The 22,913-nt window shown below is 43.6% G+C and overlaps 1 protein-coding gene across 1 annotated transcript in view; it reads right to left on the reverse strand.

Annotated features, from left to right (window-relative positions):
• The window catches only part of SMG6 (SMG6 nonsense mediated mRNA decay factor), a 244,113-nt gene that overhangs the window by 202,221 nt on the left and 18,979 nt on the right, over positions 1-22,913 (reverse strand). Inside the window, exons 7-8 of the mRNA XM_003816861.6 lie at positions 21,515-21,625; positions 20,537-20,749 (exon numbers count right to left, since the gene is read on the reverse strand). Coding sequence (XP_003816909.3) covers positions 20,537-20,749; positions 21,515-21,625 — 324 coding nt within the window. The remainder of the gene's footprint in view (positions 1-20,536; positions 20,750-21,514; positions 21,626-22,913) is intronic.

Genomic DNA, 22,913 nt, shown 5'->3' on the forward strand with positions numbered 1-22,913 from the left:
CATACGCATCAGGAGCTGCAGTCCTACTGTGTGTGTGAAAGTCAAGAATAGGACTTAGTGCCAATGATTACAACACAAAGCATAACTTATTCCTAAGCCAAGCTGGGCTTGGCTCAGAAAGCTTCCCAGAATGATGGAAGGCATGACTTTAGAGTGAGTCAACCTTTGCTAATACATAAAATAAAGCAGAGAAAGAACTATTTGAAGGATTCACTTCTAAGCTTGAGCCAAATCAAAAGCTCAAATCAATCTACATTGTGATGAATCTTCAGTTCCAACTGAGTGATTAGACAGCACCAATGTGGACATCTGTACCATGGCCCAAGACATTATAATGACAGAATCTTGGCGGGGAATCTCAGAAGCAACCATTCCTTGCAGTTTCGAACCATGCTATGTTTTTATCCATGTTGTTCCTTCTGCCAGAAAAGTCAGCTGACCACATCTACCTAAAATACTTCTTTGACTTGCAAAATTAAGGACACAGATTACCTTTCTAGGTCGCTCTGCCTGTTCACCCTGAGTTAATCTCTTTTACCTCTGTCCAGTGTATATATTTCTATTATTACATTTATAACACTTTATTGCAAGTATTTATTTACATATCCTTTTTTCTTACTAGACTGTGTTTTTGAGGGAAGGACCAACATCACTTACTTTTCTGTGTGCAGTACCTAGAATAACAATATATAAAGGTGCTCCATGAATATTTATGGAAATGACCTGAATTGGGACAGGGAAAAACTTGATTTCCTCAGAGACTACTAGCTGGCCTCAGAGGAGGTTTTACAGCAAAATGGGCAAGTGAAAAGAGAAAAAATATCTATATAAAACTTTGAAGCCACTTATTTTAGGCAACATACAAAGGTATATACATACTGTAAGATAAAATAGATAAAAACAAGAAAGAGAAGCCAAAGAGAAAAAGATAAAGAGGTCACCAAACAGTAAGGTCACGACCGAAGATGCACGCCCTTTACACTTACTAAAGGAAGTTTGGCTACAACCTCTGGAACAATTAAAATAGAGAATCATTCTGGGTTAAAAATTCACAAATTTGCTATTATAACAATCTTACAAATGTGCATGAGGTTGAAGAAACCCATTTCCTACTAAGAGCAGAAATTTCTTCCACAGGCTTCCACAAAGACACCACGCAACACAAACAGCAATCCTTCTCTAGGTCTCTTTTTTATGTATCTTCATAGAGGCTGATGACACACTCAAGTACAAATCAGTAAAAGCAGTACTACTAGTAACCAGTGTTACCTAGTTACATAGCTCTCTGATGGTTCTAAGCATGAACGACACGGAAAAAACAGTAGCAGGAGAGGTGCCTAGTGATTTCTATAATAAATGCTCAACAAATTTTGGATCAGAAGATGGAAGACAACTCAAAAAACCACTTAAGCTCTTAAAAATAAAAATGTGTGGTTAATACATTTTATAGGAACCAAAACATCAGAAAGACAGAGGGTATAGATAGTATTTTAAATTCTTTCCGGTCTAGAGAGTCTATCCACTCATACTAGGGAGAAAAAAAAGAGCGCAGTTCACTTCAATACTAAATATTTATGAGTAAAGTGAAAGGCTTCCAAGAGGGGAAGAACCTGGAGTTTCCCCCTGGAGTCAAACAAACAGTCCGCAGACTGGGGAAGGATCACGAGCCAAGAAAACAACGATTTCATATTCTCTATCTTAGCTCAAATACATCAGATCTAAGATGGTGAAAAGAGGGTAGAGAGATGAAATTCTGGCACCTTTAAGAGCAAAGAGGGATTTTACAGAATGATCAAACTATGGATACAGCTCCCCAAGAGAACAGTCAGAAACAAAAACCAATATAGGAAGTTGGTGAGAAAGGCAACACGGGAAAAACATAAAGGGTAGTGCAGTCTTCTTACCCCACATAACAGGCAGTGTGTTACTATATAAAGTGAGCTGCTCCCAGAGTAACATCACCTCACTACTCCTTCCTATAGCAGCTGCAGATTGAACAAGGATCCAATGTACAGGTCTCATTCTTATTTGGAAGGCTCTTCACAGACCACAAGCTGGATCCTAAGGGACGATTTATAGTACCCCCTCACGTACATTCCAGTTGGCTGGAACTCAGCAGCTGATTGCTCCCTTGTCTAACTTGGTAAGGAGCCAAAGGAGGACTTTTCTCAGTCAACTCTCCCAAGCTGGAAAATTCTCTAATGCCAGAGTTCTGGCTTAAGTCAGGATATCAGGTTATTCATGAGATGCCAAAACTACATCTTTACATTGGCTTTGAACAAGTCCCTCAAGTACACCATACAGATTCCCACAGACCTCAAAATCATCTGGATACTAAGGCCAAAGATGGCTACTCCATCTCTCACATAGAGAGGAATGTGCTTTTCACAACACCAGCAACATCAAAACAAACCTTTCATAAATCACAAATCAATCTCAATTCTTAAAATAGGTGTCAAGCAACAAAAGTGACATTAAATGACTTCCTAGGCTGGACACAGTGACTCATAGCTATAATCTCAGCACTTTGGGAGGCTGAGGTGGGTGGATCACTTGAGCCCAAGAGTTTGAGACCAGCCTGACCGACATGGTGAAACCCCGTCTCTACTGAAAATACAAAAATTAGCTGGGCATGGTGGTGTGTGCCTGTAGTCCCAGCTACTCAGGAGGCTGGGATGGGAGGATTGCTTGAGCCCGGGAGGCGAAGGTTGCAGTGAGCTGAGATCGCGCCACTGCATTCCAGCCTGGGTGACAGAACGAAACCCCATCTCAAAAAAAATAAAAATAAAAAGTTTCCTTAAAATCTTGTATTCTACCCTACTGAAAACTCTCCCTATTCCACTAGCTACTCAAATTCTCTCACTATTGTTAATCCCTAGGCCATCAAGATCCAAATCCCAAGTCAGGTTCTCTGAGAGGAAATGAAGGAGTAAACCTTAACCAAATGTTTTTGACCTTGTCAAGCTTCAAAAGTAGTGGTTCTCAACCAGAATATGACCACCCATCCCAGGAACTGTTTGGAAGTATGTGTGGGCCGTTACTGGCATCTAATGAGCAGAGCCAGGAACGCTAAACATCCTGCAAGGTCAGACCTGCATAATGAAGAACTGTCGGCCGGGCACAGTGGCTCAAGCCTGTAATCCCAGCACTTTGGGAGGCTGACCACCTGAGGTCAGGAGTTCGAGACCAGACTGGCCAACATGGCGAAACACCATCTCTTCTAAAAATACAAAAATTAGCAGCGGGTGGTGACAGGAGCCTGTAGTCCCAGCTACTGGGGAGGCTGAGGCAGGAGAATCGCTTGAACCTGGGAGGCGGAGGTTGCAGTGAGCTGAGATTGCGCCACTGCACTCTAGCCTGGACAACAGAGCAAGACTGCCTCTCAAAAAAAAAAACTGTCTGCTTAAAAGGCGGTAACATTCTCATTAACAATCAATTTCCTAACAGAAGAACCTTATCATTAACTGCATTCACCTCTCCCAGCTTTTACAGCAGTGGTAAATTTTTTCTGTAAAAGGTCACAGAAAATAGTTTAGGCTTCGTGAGCCACGTACATCTCTGTCTCGTGTTGCTCTTTTTAAACAACTCCTGATGTAAGAATGTAAAAACCATTCTTATCTCATAGGCCACTGGCAATATTTTGCCCATCCCTGTTCTAGGGTATTACCTGAATCGTTAGTCTGTTTATATTAATTTAGAGATGCTGGTTAAAATAAAGTGTGATGGAGTATGCTATAAACAACACCAACAATGCATATGACAATCTTAAAGAATGAAATATGAACTTCAGAACTTAGCCTTACCACCTAAGAACTGGTGCATGTGTTGGGCTTCTAATCACCTCTCATTCTCGTCCCCTGTGCATTTCAGGTGCTTTAGGTTTTCTTCTGAATGTTCATTTTTCAAACACTTTACCGGGAAGAGCACAGAAATGCCTTTCCCCCCTCTTCAGGATCTAGTACTTTCTGTTCACCATGCGTGCCACTCAAAGTCTTTTACAATTATTGCTGTTAACATCTTCTAAAATGTCTAAACCAAACCAAGGCCTGGAAATTCTGACGGGTATCTGGGTCCTGACTTTCCGGATGGTAACTAAAGGTCACGTGGGGTGGAAAGTGGCCTGTGGGTAACACAGAATATACACACGCACGCGAACAGGATATGCTGGTAATCCGGCTTCCTGAGACCTGGTGAGTTTTGAGAGTTCTCATCAACACTCTCGGGGAGGATGAAAAACCTTAAGCTGGGAAATGGTAGATTTTAAGCAAGTGCCCATTGTTAGATTTCTGTCTACAGCAGAATGGGAAGGTACACCATTTACTCCTCTATATTTTATTTGCCTAAAAACACAATACACAAAAAATAAACAAAGTGACTACTGAGAGAGGTTTCTTCAGTGTGGAAGCTGGCGTTTGCAGCATGGCTTATGTCACGTCTCAACCCCAGAAAGATGAAGAGTGTGGTTTTGGTGTTTAACCAGCCTCAGCAGCACCCTGGCACTCTGTTTCTTCCCCCAGAGAACTCTGCTCTGTTAGAGGAAAGAAACCAACCTCACATACTGAAACAAAACGGATAGGATAAAAATAAAGCCCTGAAGTGGTTTGGTGACCGAGGTCATTTGGGGTGTTAAGGGTTTATAGGTAGGGCTGATGTACTTTGAGAAACTTGCACTCACTACCAACCACAAAGACATTAGCCTTACAGTCCAGCAGTGATCTGGACAAAGCAGCCCCAATCCTTGCCTACCAGGGGCTGCTCCTTGCAACCCACCTCACATTATCAACATCTGAAAAACCCGGTTCTGGTTCTGACCTTCTTTGAGGATCCCACTAAGCTGTTTCTCATGGCCTAAGAAAAAGAAAACCAATCTGCTTCTTCCCACAGAAAGAGGCTCTAATGAACTGCTGTCATCACGTGCTGCCAAACTGCAGTTCACACACTTTTCAAATAGCTTCCAGAGTGAAGAGTATAGCCTGAGGTATATATTGCAAACTACTTTACAAAAGCATAGGACTAATTAAAGACATGAAGTCAACTCACAAAAACCCTAAAAAATTTTCTGATGCCCACCTTACAGATACAGAATCTTTTTCTTGTGAGGCGGGGTCTCACTCTGTAACCCAGGCTGGAGTGAAGTGGAGCAGTCAAGACTCACTGCAGCCTCAACCTTCCAGACCAGAGTATTCTCCCACCTCAGGCTCCCGAGTAACTAGGACCACCCACCACACCTGGCTAATTTTTTTTTTTTAGTAGAGACAGGGTATCCCTATGTTGTCAAGGCTAGTCATGAATGAACTCCTGGATTCAAGCAATCCTCCTGCCTCAGCCTCCCAAAGTGCCGGGATTATACAGGCGTTGAGTCACTGTTCCCAGCAAGATATGGAGTCTTTATATCCATGAGGCCAAAAAATTAAGCTGGCTTTCTCTGTCATGATGATATAATTATGAGACAATGAAATAACTGGGTTATCACAGATAAAGCACTTACCTACTAGTGCAGAGACTCAACTATTCTTTATCATTATAGATTAAATCAGTGCTTGTGCTATCCAGAGAGAACCAGGCCAAAAGCTTTCTTTTTTAATGTATTTACTTATTTATGTATTTTTTATTATTTTTATTATTTTTTTTTTTTTGAGACAGAGTCTCGCTCTGTTGCCCAGGCTGGAGTGCAGTGCCACGATCTCAGCTCACTGTAAGCTCCGCCTCACAGGTTCAAACCATTCTCCTGCCTCAATCTCCCGAGTGGCTGGGACTACAGGCGCCTGCCACCACACCCGGCTAATTTTTTGTATTTTTAGTAGAGACGGGGTTTCACCGTGTTAGCCAGGGTAGTCTCAATCTCCTGACCTCGTGATCCACCTGCCTTGGCCTCCCAAAGTGCTGGGATTACAGGCGTGAGCCACCGCACCCAGCCTTATTTATGTATTTTTTAAGTGAAATATTTTTATTATTATTAGAGACGGCATCTCATTATGTTGCCTAGGCTGGTCTCCAACTCCTGGGTTCATGCATTTTCCCACCTCAGCCTCCCAAAATGCTGGGATTATAGGCATGTGCTACTGTGTCCAGTCTAAAAGCTTTTTCTAAGCTTCATAATGGGTACTGGCTCTCAAACTATAAACCTAAAGCCTCATGATACAACTCTAGGAATTAGAACTCATTCCAACAGAAAGCAAGTCACCTTGTCTAAGGAAACCTTATAAAACCATGCTCTGATCTATAATTGTTTTGCGGGGAGGGTGGAGGAATTAGATGTGTACCACTCACACACGGCAGCTTTCACAGCAGCAGCAGCTCAGGTGCACAAACTACGCAAGGGGCACTGAAAAGACAAATGATGAGTCTAAAGAAAATATTGGGTGGGGAGCAGTGACTCACACCTGTAATCCCAACACTTTGGGAGGCCGAAGTGGGCAGATCACTAGAGGTCAGGAGTTTGAAACCAGCCTGGTCAACATGGTAAAACCCCATCTCTACTTAAAAAAATACAAAAATTAGGCTGGGAGCGGTGGTTCACGCTTGTAATCCCAGCACTTCGGGAGGCCGAGGTGGGCGGATCACGAGGTAAGGAGATCGAGACCATCCTGGCTAATATGGTGAAACCCCATCCCTACTAAAAATACAAAAAAATTAGCAGGGCATGGTGGCGGGCACCTGTAGTCCCAGCTACTCGGGAGGCTGAGGCAGGAGAATGGCATGAACCCGGGAGACAGACCTGGCAGTGAGCTGAGATCACGCCAGTGCACTCCAGCCTGGGTGACAGAGTTAGACTTCGTCTCAAAAAAAAAACGATCAGGCACGGTGGCTCACGCCTGTAATCCCAGCACTTTGGGAGGCCGAGGCGGGCAGATCACGAGGTAAGGAGATCGAGACCATCCTGGCTAACACGGTGAAACCCCGTCTCTACTAAAAATACAAAAAATTAGCCGGGCATGTTGGCAGGCGCCTGTAGTCCCAGCTACTCATAGTCCCAGCTACCCGAGAGGCTGAGGCAGGAGAATGGTTTGAACCTGGGAGGCGGAGCTTGCAGTGAGCCGAGATCGCGGCACTGCACTCCAGCCTGGGCGACAGAGCCAGACTCCATCTCAAAAAAAAAAAAAAAAAAATTAGCCGGGTGCAGTGGTAGGTGCCTGTAATCCCAGCTACTTGGTAGGCTGAGGCATGAGAATCACTTGAACCTGGGAGGCGAAGGTTGCAATGAGCCGAGATCGTGCCGCTGCACTCCAGCCCAGGGTGACAGCATGAGACTCTGTCCCAAAAAAAAAGAAAAAAAAAAAAAAAGACAGAAAAGAAAATGCCACCTACATAACACACTTTCAAAACAAAAAAACTGTACATTTAAAAAAAAAAAAAACAGCCCTCAAGCAAATACAACAAGTTGAGCATGTGGTGAACGTTCTGTGCTACAGGCCACCTGGCCTGGGTTTTCCACAGGGAAGCCATGCTCCTTTGCTAACCAACTTTCACTTTGCTGGTCTACTGATTAAATACAAAAAGAAAATATACTATCCAACTTTGTGTAGCCACGTATTCCAACTCAGAAAGAAAACTGTCCTTCTCAACTTTCAATAGCGCCTCTAAGAAAATCACGAGAGATTTGGGAAGAGGCAGCATGCAAAATTCCAAGCAGAAACTATGAGCTCCAGCCCTAGGGAAACAAGGTTATCACTGTCATCATCTTACAGATAGAAAACTAAAGCTCAGCCAGGTTACAGAACATGCCCAAAGTCTCGCAGCTAATATCTGATAAAAGTAGGACTTCAGGCCAGGCGTGGTGGCTCACGCCTGTAATCCCAGTGCTTTGGGAGGTCAAGGCAAGAGGATGGCTTGAGCCCAGGAGTTTGAGACTGCAGTGAGCTATGATGGTGCCCCTATGCTCCAGCCTGGGCGACAGAGTGAGACTCTGTCTCAAAACGAAAAAAACAAAAAAACTAGCACTTGAACTCAGGACTTTCCAAAGCTCTGCACTATCCTGGCTCTGACATACAAATACTAGACAAAATTATGAAGGCTATCAGCCAGGCTCTAGAGAGATACAATGGATTTGAGGGCAATTACTCAGAGAAGGATCTCCGAAGTCCAGTGGTAATAGGGAAAAAAAAAAGGTGAATATAACAGTGTGTATAATATGCCACTAATAATGCAAGAGAAGAAAAATCATCACATATACACCTACATAATATATGACCTACTGAAAATAGTTCTTTAGAGTCCAGGTGTAGTGGCTCATGCTTGTAATCCTAGCACTTTGGGAGGCTGAGGTGGGAGGATCACTTGAGCTCAGTTTGAGACCAGTCTCAGCAACACAGCGAGACCCTTCCTCTATGAAAAATAAAAAACATTGGCCAGGCATGGTGGCACATGCCTGTAGTCCCAGCTACTCAGGAGGCTGAGGCAGGAAGACCACTTGAGCCTGGGAGATGGAGGCTTCAGTGAGCGATGATCATGCTGCTGCACTCCAGCCTGCACAACAGAGAGGAACCATGTCTCAAGGAAAAAAAAAATTCTTCAACTAAAATACTTTAAAAGGCAATCACTCCTCCGTGTGATCTCTTTCAACCTCTATTCCCACTAACTTAGAAACCAACTCCGGCATTACAGCCTAGGCACTTTTCCAACTACGCCCCAGCCTTTGAAACAAGGTCATCAACTTTCCATGCCCAGGGGGCGTCAAATTAATGTCCCATGCCCCAAGGTGTCACTAGTTCAAGATGCTTCCTTACGAAATGGGCATTTTCAGACTCAATCTTTCGAAACAATAATTGGTCTATCAGATGCCTAACATTCCTTGAACTCGCTATGCTCTATTCACGTGGCTTGAGAAGTTTCTCTCTACACACAGGAGGAAAGGCCTACAGGTGTAACTTTAATTGTGTTACTTTGATAAAACAGAAAAATAAGGCCAGGCGTGGTAGCTCACACCTGTAACCCAGCACTTTGGGAGGTTGAAGCAGGAGGATTGCTTGAGTCCAGGAAATTGTTCTTCTGTTTTTTTTTTTTTTTTTTTTGAGACAGTCTCACTCCGCAACCCAGGCTGGAGTGCAGTGGTGCAATCTTGGCTCACTACAACCTCTGCCTCCCAGCATCCCAAGTAGCTGGAATTACAGGCATGCACCACTATGCCTGGCTAATTTTTGTATTTTTAGTAGAGACGGGGTTTCGCCATGTTGGCCAGGCTGGTCTTGGACTCCTGATCTCAAATAACCTGCCTGCCTCAGACTCCCAAAGTCCTGGGATTACAGGTGTGAGCCACCATGCCCAGCCAAGTCCAGGAGTTTGAAACCAGCCTATACATTTTAAAAAGCAGCCAGGCGTGGTGGCTCATGCCTGTAATCCCAGCACTTTGAAAGGCCGAGGTGGGTGGATCACCTGAGGTCAGGAGTTTGAGACCAGCCTGGCCAACATGGTGAAACCCCGTCTCTCCTAAAAACTACAAAAATTAGCTGGGCATGATGGCAGGCGCCTGTAGTCCCAGCTACTCAGGAGGCTGAGGCGGGAGAATCGCTTAATCCCAGGAGGCAGAGATTGCAGTGAGCCGAGATCATACCATTGCACTCCAGCCTAGGAAACAGAGCAAGACTCCGTCTCAAAAAAAATAAAAATAAAAATAAAAAGCTGTAAATTTTTTTTAATTAAAAAGAAAAAAGGCTTTGCCCTACTTAACCCAAACCACTGGCAATTTCCTCCAACTACCAAGACACAGAGAGACACTAGCATGTTTGAGTTCAAAATGCCTAAGTGCATTGTCTAAAAGAATAGCCCTTCAACTTTTTAAGTCAGCGAACTGTGGGGTAAAAGATTCAGTCAATCTCCACCCTACCAAATTTAATGGATGGAATAGTGCTGCTTTTGCTCAATTAACAATGCAGACATGACAAGTAAACAGTGAGAAATTCCAGAAACAAATTATTATTTCCAGAATCCTAAGGTATCTTATGGGAGATCAGCCCCCTGACTACCTCCCAAGTGCACACCATGGCACCAAACTAGAATGTGGCTCTGGCAGAAGGCTCAGCCTCCTCTCTACCCTCCAACTTTCTCACATTGGCCTCCAAATTACCACAGATTTAGGTGCCCTGTGAGCCCTCTGCTGTTTCACACCTTCTCTGTCTTTGCTCATGCTATTACTTCTATTTGGAACACTCTCTTCCCACTCTGCCCAGTTAACTTTTCCAGGAAGCCTTCTGAATTCACTTTCCCCTCTCCTCACCCCAAACCATGCCTCTGCCAGGGCTGGACCAAGAGCCTCTCTCTGTGCTTCCACAGTACCCAATACATACCTCCCTCCTGGCACCCACCACAATACAATCAACCTTCATTGTTCATGGATTTTGCATTGTGAATTCACTTACTTGCTAAAACTTACTTGTAACCCCCAAATCACTACTCATGATGCTTTCACAGTCATTCCTAGACATGCACAGAGCAGCACAAAATTTGAGTCACCTGAGGTGCATGTTCCTAGCTAACTAAGGTCAGAAAAAGCAACTCTCTGCCTTCGTATTTCAGGTCATACTTATAAGTGTCCTTGGCCGGGCACAGTGGCTCATGCCTGTAATCCCAGCACTTTGGGAGGCCGAGGCAGGCGGATCATGAGGTCAAGAAATTGAGACCATCTTGGCTAACACGGTGAAACCCCATCTCTACTAAAAATACTAAAAATTAGCCGGGTGTGGTGGTGGGCGCCTGTAGTCCCAGCTACTCGGGAGGCTGAGGCAGGAGAATGGCGTGAACCCAGGAGGCGGAGGAGCTGAGTTCACGCCACTGCACTCCAACATGGGGGACAGAGAGAAACTCTGTCTCAAAAAAAAAAAAAGTGTCCTTTTCATGGTGTATTTAGTATCACATTTCTGAGATTTTTGTTGGTGATTTTGTTGTCTCACGTGGCCCCCACGCCACTGTGCTTGGGGAGTGTGCCGAAGTGTGTGACTCCCTAAGTGCAAGAAGGCTGTGATGTGTTTTACAGGGAAAATGTGTATTAGATAAGCCTCATTCAGCTATGAGTTACAGTGCTGTTAGGCAGTGAACTCTCTGTTAATGAATTAATAATATATATTAAATAAGGTGTCTTTAAACAGAAACCCACATAAAACAAGGTTATATAACTGGTCGGGTGTGGTGGCTCATGCCTGTAATCCCAGCAATTTGGAAGGCTGAGGTGGGCGGATCACTTAAGGTCAGGAGTTCACGACCTGCCTGGACAACACAGAGACACCCTGGCTCTACTCAAAATATAAAAATTAGCCAGGCGTGGCTGGGGACAGTGGCTCACGCCTGTAATCCCAGCACTTTGGGAGGCCGAGGCGGGTGGATCATGAGGTCAGGAGTTTGAGGCCAGCCTGGCCAAAATACACAAATTAGCCAGGCATGGTGGCGGGTGCCTGTAGTCCCAGCTACACGGGAGGCTGAGGCAGGAGAATCGTTTGAACCGGGGAGGCGGAAGTTGCAGCGAGCAGAGATTGCACCATTGCACTCCAGCCTGGGCAACAGTGTGAGACTTTGTCTCAAAAATAAATAAATAAATAAATAAATAAATATTAGCCAGGCGCACACCTATAATCCTAGCCACTCAGGAGGCTAAGGCACAAGAATCGCTTGAGCCTGGGAGGCAGAGGTTGCAGTGAGCAGAGATCACGCCACTGCACTCTACCCTGGGCAACAGAGTGAGACTCTGTCTCAAAAAAAAAAAAACCCAAAAAAAGCAAGGTTATATATTGATCAGTTGATTAAAATGTTGTGACCAGAGGCTTGAAGGAATATAATTCTGTATTTCCCTTAGGAGCAACAATCCAGTATTCACTAATTCAGTGTTTGTGGTGAATTTATTGAATTTATAGAACATAACCACCACAAATAACAAGAATCAACTGTTTACTGTATTCTATTTATGTAACCATTTCTTCCACTAGAACAGAAGTTGGCAAACTAGGCCCACAGGCCAAATTCAATCCATCATCTGTCTTTGTAAATAAAGTTTTAATGGAATACAGTCATGCTCATTCATTTACATATTGTCCATAACAGTAAAGGTGAGTGGTGGCAACAAAGAACATATGGCCTATAAAGTAATTTACTATCTGGCCCTTCATAGAAAAAGTTTGCTGACCTATACACTACACAATCAGAGAAAGTAACAATAGTGTATTCATCTTTACAATCCTAGCACAAAACTGGCACAACAGAACAGGTAAACTTTAGTCTACTTAAGCACTGAGCCCAGAACACGGTCTTCTACTCCAAAAACTCAGGGGCAACTGCATTAAATTCTCCAGACCTGAACAAGTCCTGAAAAAAGACATTATGCAAAGAAATAAAATAGATAATGATATGTAACAGAAGGAAGAAGAGCAAAAGGAGAGAGACCAAGGTAAACAAAATCATTTGCTGGGTGAAATACGATAGAGAAAAAGGAAAACAGACAGACACGTATTACATTCTATTTGGATAACAGAGATTAGGAGCTTCTATGGTACAGTCCAGGCTGAACCACAAAACATTCAAAGAGGCCAAGGAGAAGGAAGGTTTGACAAGAGCTTGGCCAAATATACAATGGCATTTCTCTAGTCTAAAGACATTATTTGCTACAATCAGCACCAAGCATGTTGCAGGAATAGTCACAGTGGCTTGGAGAAAATGCTGGCAATGGTAAACCAAATCATTCCAGGGCAGGAAGACTCACTCAAGTTTCAGAGACAAACACCTACTGGCCACATGCAGTGGCTCAGACCTGTATTCCTAACACTTTGGAAGGCTGAGGTGGGAGGACTGCTTGAGCCTAGGAGTTTGAGACCATCCCAGGCAACATAGCAAGACCTTGTCTCCACATATTTAGCAAAGCATAATGGATGGAATAAGCATAAAAAAGCATGGGCAAAAAAAAAAAAAAAAAAAAATAGGCATGAGCATAAAAAAGGTAGAAACCTAATTATGTAGGTTCCTATCTTTTAAATTATGTCACTGAGGAAGTGTTTTAAGGGTTGTGCTCCTTCCTACATATATAAAGAATACGAGCCGGGCGTGGTGGCTGACGCCTGTAATCCCAGCACTTTGGCAGGCCAAGGTGGGTGGATCACTTGAGGTCGGGAGTTCAATACCAGCCTGAACAACATGGTGAAACCCCATCTCTACTAACAATACAAAAATCAGCTGGGCATGGTGGTGGGTGCCTGTAATCCCAGTCACTCAGGAGGCTGAGGTTGGAAGATCACTTGAACTCAGGAGGTGGCGGCTGCAGTGAGCTGAGATCACGCCGCTGCACTCCAGCCTGGGAGACAGAGCGAGACTCTGTCACAAAACAAAACAAAACAAAACAAAATTAAAATAAGTCTATCAGTCTATCATCTATCAACCACTCCCAATCCTATATGCTTTCTTCCCCAGCAGACAGACATGTATTACATTCTATTCAAGATGCTGATAACAAAACAATCAGATCTAAAAAATCCTCAGCAGTTCTATCAGAGACCCTTGCTTTTCAGTGTGAAAATGATTTCTGATGCTGTAATTTAATATCCTTAACTCCCTGACTGTCAGCAACAACCCATTTGACAAGCAGTACCCCGTTTCTAAAGGGAGACGAAGAACAGCAGAAGATATAGCCACTAAATAACAAATGCCCAGAACCCTGGCAACATGGATTTGGAGGGTCCTGGCTGGCAGGTGGAAGAGTTGAAATGTGAATCTCAATAGGATGCTACTTGCAGTTGAGGCTGGCAATCCCTCCCCAGGCTGGATGTTCAACCCAAACCACATCTCAAGACTAAAAACCAACAACCCACAAGCTAACCTCCTGCAACCATTCAGAGAGAGAAAGATCCAAAGCAAATGCTTGGCAGAGAACAGACTAGTTGGGATGTTACCACTGTTACTAACAACCACCTGAAGCCAAACTTTCTGTTTACTCATGGATCTAAATTTAAGCAGTCTGTGCTAGAAATTCTCTAGGAGTTGTCAAAGGAACAATTCCAATTAAGGCTAATCACCCAGTTCTGCTATAATGTTCATTTTGAAAATGAGAATTTGTTTCATTGCCATAAATACATAAACGAACAATTTGGGCATAACACAAACTTGGCCTTTGCTTATGTGTGATTTTGTTTACACGAAACACCAGGTAACACAGAGAACTGCATCCAGCTGAATCAAGCTGCACAGGAATACACAAAGCATACACATGCACACACCCCAAACATCTACAGCTACCCCAGTTCACCACAGGATCATGTTAGGAGCCAGGCCTATCCACATCTGCTGTTACAACTGTCCAGCAAATGTTTTTTTTGTTTTTGTTTTTGAGTTTTGCTCTTGTTGCCCAGGCTGGAGTGCAATGGTGCGATCTTGGCTCACTACAACTTCCATTTTCCAGGTTCAAGTGATTCTCCCGCCTCAGCCTCCAGAATACCTGGGATTACAGGCATACGTCATCACACCCAGCTTATTTTTTGTGTTTTTAGTAGAGACAGGGTTTCACTATGTGGGTCAGGCTTGTCTCGAACTTCCGACCTCAGGTGATCCACCCACCTCGGTCTCCCAAAGTGCTGGGATTACAGGCGTAAGCCACTACACCTGGCCTCTGTCCATCAAATTTTAAGTAACCCTCCTTCTACCACTTCACAATAACTCACAAGCCGTAACCCTTCCCAAGTCCACTTCCACATGCCAACTGTATGTCTTTTTGTTTTTTGAGACGGAGTTTCCCTCTTATTCTCCAGGCTGGAGTGCAATGGCACAATCTCGGCTCACCGCAACCTCCACCTCCCGGGTTCAAGCGATTCTCCTGCCTCAGCCTCTTGAGTAGCTGGGATTACAGGCATGCGCCACCACGCCTGGCTAATTTTGTATTTTTAGTAGAGATGGGGTTTCTCCATGTTAGTCAGGCTGGTCTCGAACTCCCAACCTCAAGTGATCCGCCTGCCTCAGCCTCCCAAAGTGTTGGGATTACAGGCATGAGCCACTGCACCCGGCCTACTTTACATCTTTTTCAAGGTAAAGTGCTATGTTTAATGTAGTATTTACACATTTATTTATTTATTTATTTATTTTTTTTTTTTTTTTTGAGACAGAGTCTCGCTGTCGCCCAGGCTGGAGTGCAGTGGCGCGATCTCAGCTCACTGCAAGCTCCGCCTCCCAGGTTCACGCCATTCTCCTGCCTCAGCCTCCCGAGTAGCTGGGACTACAGGTGCCTGCCACCATGCCCGGCTAACTTTTTGTATTTTTAGTAGAGACGAGGTTTCACCGTGTTAGCCGGGATGGTCTCGATCTCCTGACCTCGTGATCCGCCCGCCTTGGCCTCCTAAAGAGCTGGGATTACAGGCGTAAGCACCACGCCCGGCCATATTTACGTATTTCTCAACCATTTCACATGTATAAAATTGTACAACAGTTTTAAATCAGGCTCCTATCTTTTTCACTATGTCACTGAGAAAGTTTTTTGAGGTTTGTGCTCCTAACTCCATTTTCTGCATAAGCCCTGTGTGGTTTTTATTGCATGATTTTGCACAGCACAGCAATTTTTAGGAATGTATATATTGCATTATAGCAGGAATAATTTATGTCCAAATAATAATTTCAAAAAGTAAGGTGCAGATTGTTATACACAGTACTATCCTCCTTTTTGTTAAAAAATGTATTTCAGCCAGGCTTGGTGGCTCACACCTATAATCCAAACATTTTGTGAGGCAAAGGTGGGAGGATCACTTGAGCCTAAAAGTTTGAGACCAGCCTAAGCAACATAAGGAAATCCCATCTCTACAAAACATTTTTAAAAAATTAGCCAGGCATGGTGGCGCACGCTTGCAGTCCCAGCTACTCAGAAGACTAAGGCAGGAGGATCACTTGAGCCCAGGAAATAGAGGCTCCAGTGGGCCGTGACCATGCCACCGCACAAAAGCCTGGGAAACGGAGGGAGATCCTGTCTCTCAAAAAAAAATTTTATAATGCATTTCATGTTTTTACAGGTATGTGCATACACGCATACACTTATAAATGCTTAGAAAAAGGTCTGGAAGGACATCAATCAGTTAACAGTGATGTCTCTGAAGGAAAGAATACAAGTGACTGCCACTTTATATATACTTTTTTTTTTTTTTTTTTTGAGACAGTCTCCCTCTGTCGCCCAGGCTGGAGTGCAATGGTGCGATCTTGGCTCACTGCAACCTCCGCCTCCCGGGTTCAAGCGATTCTCTTGCCTCAGCCTCCCGAGTAGCTGGGATTACAGGCAGACACCACTATGCCCGAGTAATTTTTTTGTATTTTTAGTACAGATGGGGTTTCACCATGTTGGCCAGGCTGGTCTCGAACTCCTGACCTCAGGTGATTGGCCCGCTTCGGCCTCCCAAAGTGCTGGCATTACAGGCGTGAGCCACCGTACCCAGCCTAAACTATATTTACATTTCTGTTTAATTTTGAGACAATGAATTGTTATTAGTTATGCAACTTGAAAAGTTCCTTTTAAAACAAAATAAATTTGTTCCAGTACTGGAAGTATTGGAAAGAGCGATCATTATAGAAATCCAATTATATCATCCCTCTGCTTAAAATCCTTAGTACCTAAATGACTAATGTTTGACGTGACAGATATTCTAAATACCCTGATTTGATCATTACACATTCTGTGCACGTATAAAAATATCACATGTAGCCCATAAATATGTACAATTATTATATATCAATTTTTAAACATGACCAACACAACTCCAAAAAAATTAAAAGTCCTCAATACCTGACAGCCAAACTTCAAAATACTTATGAAGGACCTGGTCCCTGCTACCTTCTCTAGCCTCATCCCTCGCTGCTCTTCCCCTCATTCGCGTATCAACTAAGATTTATTTAGAATCTTCCATATGCAGACACTGGGGACAAAGAAGTGAACACACTAGATATGACTCTACTCTCACAGGGCCTTCAATCTAGCAAGGGAAAGATCTGCACAGAACTACACTTAAAAGCACTTAAACCAGAAATGTGGTTATTACAAAGGCGAAATGGCCAGTCTCAGGGATCAGGAAACGCTTCCTTGAAAACGTGACATTTAGGCTGAGACCTGAAGGGTAAGAAAGAAAGTGACTGATAAAGGCAGAAATACCAGTGAGAGGTAAGTGCGTTGCGGGCAGGGAGATGTACAACAGCCAGGAGCAGAAAAGAGCTTGGATCCTTCAAGGAAGAAGCCAGTGTGGCTGGAATACAGTAACAAAGGAAGAAAAATATGAAAAGTGTAAGATTTGAAGTAGCAGGAGCCAGATCATGAGGAGCCTAGCGGACTATGTCGAGGATTTTAGACCTGATTGTAAGAGCAAACAGAAATAACTAAACACTTTCAAGAAGGGAGTGGCATGATCAGAAATGGATATTTGGAAGTTCATTCATTTGGGTTACTGTCTAAAATGAAAGGCCAGAAGAGGACCAGGAAAAAATCTGAAAAGACCATTATGAACTTCTTTCCATAGTATATGGATTACTGAAATGGTGATAGCTTGAACTACGATGGCAGCAATGAGAAAGGAGAGAAGTGGATGGCTTCAAGTTACGATTAGGAGGTGGACTCAACAGTATCCACCTCCTCATACCAGGTGGTACTGACTGGATGTGGGGACAGAGGAAAGGAACATGTCAAGCATGACTCCAGTCGCTCACAGGAGAACTTCTCACACTCTAGACTCCAGCCATACTGAACTACTCGCAGTTCCTGAAGCCTCCCTGCCTCATCCACATTTTCATGCCTCCACGTAGAAATGCCTTTACGACATCTTGAAGCTGCAAAATGCGGCCTCGCCCCAGCCTTCCCTAACCATGACTGGATTAGGTGTTCCAACTGTATGCACCCACAGCCTCTCATGCTTGCCTTTATCACAGTACTTACCACACGGAACTATAATGACACACCTATGTCTTCCTCACATGACCAAGTACTCTTTGAGGTTAAAAATCATTTTTGGTTATTTTAATTTCTCTATCCTCAATGCTTACTTCTTATCAATGTGTGTGTTCCAAGGAACAGAGCAAGCAAGCTAAGCTCTTGGGACCTACTGTGAGAGAAAAGAAGAACATAGGAAGCTAACTTGGGGCTGAGAAAGCGGGTAAAAATGGCAGTGTGGCTTCCTGGCTAGATAAATGAAAAGTTATGAAACTGCAGATTTCTTTTTCTTTTTTTTTCTTTTTTTTTTTTTTGAGACAAAGTCTGGCTTCTTTGCCCAGGCTGGAGTGCAGTGGCACGATCTCGGCTCACTGCAACCTCCGCCTCCCGGGTTCAAGCAACTCTCCTGCCTCAGCCTCCCGAGTAGCTGGGATTACAGGAGTGCGCTGCCACGCCCAGCTAATTTTTTTGCATTTTTAGTAGAGACAGGGTTTCACCATGTTGGCCAGGCTGGTCTCGAACTCCTGACCTTGTGATCTGCTCGCCTCGGCCTCCTAAAGTGCTGGGATTACAGGCGTAAGCCACCGCGTCAGGCCAGAAACTGCAGATTTCTTCGAGGGCTGGTAGCCTAAAATGAAAAGCCCAAACTCAAAGATTTAAATTTAAAGAAAATTAAGGGTAATAGTTACCCAAGGATGATGTACAAACTAAAAATATATAGTTTCATCAATAGTTTAGAAAAGAAATTACCACGTTGTAGTCTACCTACAAGAATTTAAAGTTTTTACCAAAAATATATTCATCTATTATTTGTATAATTAGAAATAAAATGGGACAGACATGATACACCTCATGCCTGTAATCCCAGATCTTTGGGAGGCCACGGGAGGACTGCTTGAGGCCAGGAGTTTGAGACCAGCCTGCGCAACAGGGCAAGTCTCCATCGCTACAAAAAATTAGCTGGGTGTGGTGGCATGTGCCTGTAGTCCTAGCAACTCAGGAGGCTGAGGCAGGAAAATCACTGGAACTCAGGATTTCGATCGCATCACTGCACTCTGGCCTGAGCAACAGAGACCAACCTTGTTTTTGATTGTATTCATTTATTTTTTGGAAGGCAGAGTCTCACTCATCACTCAGGCTGCAGTGCAGTGGTGCAGCCTTGACGCTCTTGGGCTCATTCTTGACTTTTTTGAGACAGGGTCTTGCTCTGGCACCTACGCTGGATCATAGCTCATGACATCCTTGAACTCCTGGACTCAAGCAATCCTCCTGCCTCAGACTCCTGAGTAGCTAGGACTAGAGGCCCGCATCACCATGCCCAGCTCATTCTGAAAATTTTTTTATAGAGACAGAAGCTTCGTTTTGTTGACCAGACTGGTACTGAATTCCTAGGCTCCAGCGATCCTCCTGCCTTGGCCTCCCAAAGTGCTGGGATTACAGATGGGAGCCACCACACCAGACCTTGACTCTCTCTTCTCCCTGAGCTCCCCACGTTCAACCAAGTCTTTTGGATTCTACTGTAATAATATGACTTGTGTCTGTTCACTTCTTCCCACCTCCAAAGCCATTTCTTGGTTCAAGTCTTTTTCATACCTCACTTGGAACTACCGCAGCACCCTCCTTGTCTCCTATTTCTAGTCTTACTCTTCTCCAAACATTTTACAAAGCGGCCAGGGTTGTATTTCTGAAGAGCAGATGTTATTCCCCTATTTAAAGCATCCAATAGCGCCCTAGTATTTTCAGGATAAAGGTCAAATAATTTATCGTATGACCCTTCAACATCTAGCCCCAGCTTACACCACCCACTGGGTGAATTCTACCCTTAAGGCGCAACGAACCAGCCACTGCAGTTTTCCACCTACCGTGCTCTCTCTCCCCCCGCCAGCCTCAGCCCTTTGCATATGCTATTTCCTTTGCCTGGGAATCCCTTTACCACCTCCCTTTCCTTCTCAAGCTAACTCCTACTTGTTCTTTATACTTCAATTGACCAATGGCTGCTTTGGTCCCATGGCTATGTGCTCTCATATACTGGGTGTGCACCCCAAAAACAGAAGTAATTACACTGTTAAGTCTCTTGCGTCCTCCACTAGAATGCACTGAGACAGCAAGAGATCTTGTTCACTGTATCTTTAGTGACTGGCACACTGTCGATAATTACTTACTGAGTCAATGAAGAGGAGAAATCTTCTAAACAAGCCTGTGATTTTTCTACTGTCATTTCTCCTGGCTTAAAGGAAAAAGTCCCCGCCCAAGAGTTATAAGAGGATATCCCATAGAAAGCCCATCACAAATCAGACTAACCAACCTATCCATGCTACTTTAGTTCATTCTCGGAATATAAGGTCAACCAAGAGGAAAAGATAAGTACAAAATCCCACATAGAATCCTAAAGCATCATGTTGATGACGCTGAACAAAAAGCAGCAAAAAAAAAAAAAAAAAAAAAAAAAAATTCTAATCCTACTTTTACTAAATTCTGCAGTGACACATAGTGGTGAGAGAGAGAAGTACATAATAAAGATAAAGGAAGCGTACATGAGAAGGGAAAAGACCATCAGGGAGCCTCAAGTGGTTTGTCTTCCTTGCAATCAGTGGGAAGTATCTGTGCCTCACAGCTGTATGAACCAGGGCACCCAGGCTTACTGAGCTAGTTTGGCTCATTGCATCATTCTCAGGAACTTACATCACTGGGACTCAGGCTGCCCAGCCCATTCTCTTGCTCAGAATCCTTCCCAGACTCAGTGCCCTGGGAAGACCGTGGATGGGATGGATGAATCCAGATCTCCAGGCGAGTGGTGTCATCTCCAACATGCCGGAAAGTAGACTTCTTTCCTTTCCGCCATTGGTCAGGGCTCAGTTCAAATTCCTCATGTTGCTTCTTTTCCATCTGTTCTGCCTATATAACATACAAACACATTAGCTCATGGCCTGGTGTGGTGGCTCACGCCTGTAATCCCAGCACTTAGAGATGCCGAGGCAGGCGGATCACTTGAGGTCAGGAGTTTGAGACCAGCCTGACCAACATAGTGAAACCCTGTCTCTACTAAAAATACAAAATTAGCTGGGTGTGGTGGCGCATATCTGTAATCCTAGCTACTCGGGAGGCTGAGGCATGAGAATCACTTAAATCCGGGAGGCAGAGGTTGCAGTGAGCCAAGATCGCATCATTGCACTCCAGCCTGGGCAACAAGAGCGAAACTCTGTCTCAAAAACAAAAAACACACATGAGCTCAGACTTTCCTGAGACTCAGCTTACAAAGAGAAAAGCCTCACCTCACCGGTATTTATTTCACAATAAAAATACTGTACCACAGTCCCAAAGTAGCAGAGTGTCATCTGCTTTGTCTCATATAGTTATTAATTCTGTAGACTGAAGGCTGTAGAACACGTACATGTACATCCAAGGGCCCCTGAAAGCTCTCCTGAAGATCACAGTTTTGTTCTGCACAGTGGCTGACCAACTACCCACCAGCACAGTCTGATGGGACCATTTAAGGACACTATGAGTCATTCCCCGAGGACACACAGACACTGAGCAATAACTGCACCTTGGATAAACCTCACTGGCTACGATCCTGCCAGTGCGCAGAGCTAGGGCACACCAACACTCAGGGAAATGCACTATTTGAGGAAGGAAGGGTTCTGCCACATCCCCGCTCACCTTCCGCTTGGTCTCTTCAAACAAGCTCATGAGACTCTCCTTGGCAGTCAGGATAGGGTTGCTGGCAGCTAAACTGCGCATATAGTAATAGACAGCGTCAAGCTTCCTCCTCTGTGGAAAGAGGCCAGAGACATTCAGTCAACCAATTCTCGTCCTAACTCCAGCAAGAGGCAGCTGACTCAGGAAACCCTACTATCTCTCCCAGCCTGTCTCCCAAACTGAGAGGAATCCCAACAACAAAATCAGAAATGCTATCCACAGGAGAAGCCATTGCAATTACATCACAGATCTCTTCTTGCACAGTATTATATCTTACATGCAGAGGTGCTCCAAGAACCAAGTACTCATAAGGAGAGAAAGGAATAAACAGGCTCTTAAAATATAAACAGAAATTACATCTTGTTCTTAGAAAAAGCATGATGTTCAATTCACTTTATATTTCCTGTTCTTATCAGAGAGTCAGTATGCTATAATGAAATCACGAAATTACAAGCCAGACAGACCTTGGTCCAAATACTGGCTAATCCAGGAGCTGACTTGGAAACTTTGGACAAAAGTCTCCAAGATTATTACATTATTATGTAATAATCTTCCTGAGTTCCTATATCCTCAACATTACAATGGGAGTAATAATACCCAATGGAGGAGTATCCTCAGGTTTACAAAGTGTTGTCTACTGTCTCACACTTAACTGTACTTAATCAATGATGTTGCCATTGTTATTGATAAGTTTTTAAAATAAATAAGTAGCTGAGTTGAACATTTTATGGATATTATTCAAGAAATTCAGCAAGTCTATTTATAAGCAATTAATAGGGAAAAGAAGAAGTAAAGAAAAAGGAAGTGGGTTAGAAAGAAGGAAAAAGGAAAACATTGAAACAAAGGCAGAAAGAATATCCAAAAGGCTTTCTCACTTTTTCTCCAACTTCATGTACATTTTCAATGTTTTCCATAACTGTTTCAAAATACATTTAAAATGCTAGCTTCTCTCTCTCCCCAGCGTCTACCCATTCTTCAAAACTCCTATCTTATATTCACCTGGCATGGCTAGAGGTGCAGGTTCTAAGGTCAGTGCCTGAGTCTGAACTAGGTCTTGCATTTATTAGGTATGACACAGCACGTTAACCTAGAGAGGTCTCCTTATTTGCAAAATGGAAATGTTTACAACATATGGCTCCCAAAAAGATTAAAATTATATAATGCATATAGTTTAACAGAATATTTGGCATACCATTACAGTTAATTGGTAGCTATTTTTATTATTATTCCAATCCATACTAATTTCTATCTACACTACTCACCTGATTTGAGACTGTATTATATTAATTCTATAAAATATTTTTTCATATGAAAAAATTTCCAAAACAGAGATACAACTTACAATCAGTATCTATTGTTA

This window comes from Pan paniscus, chromosome 19 (assembly GCF_029289425.2).
Source record: "Pan paniscus chromosome 19, NHGRI_mPanPan1-v2.0_pri, whole genome shotgun sequence".
Taxonomy (NCBI): Eukaryota; Metazoa; Chordata; class Mammalia; order Primates; family Hominidae; genus Pan; species Pan paniscus.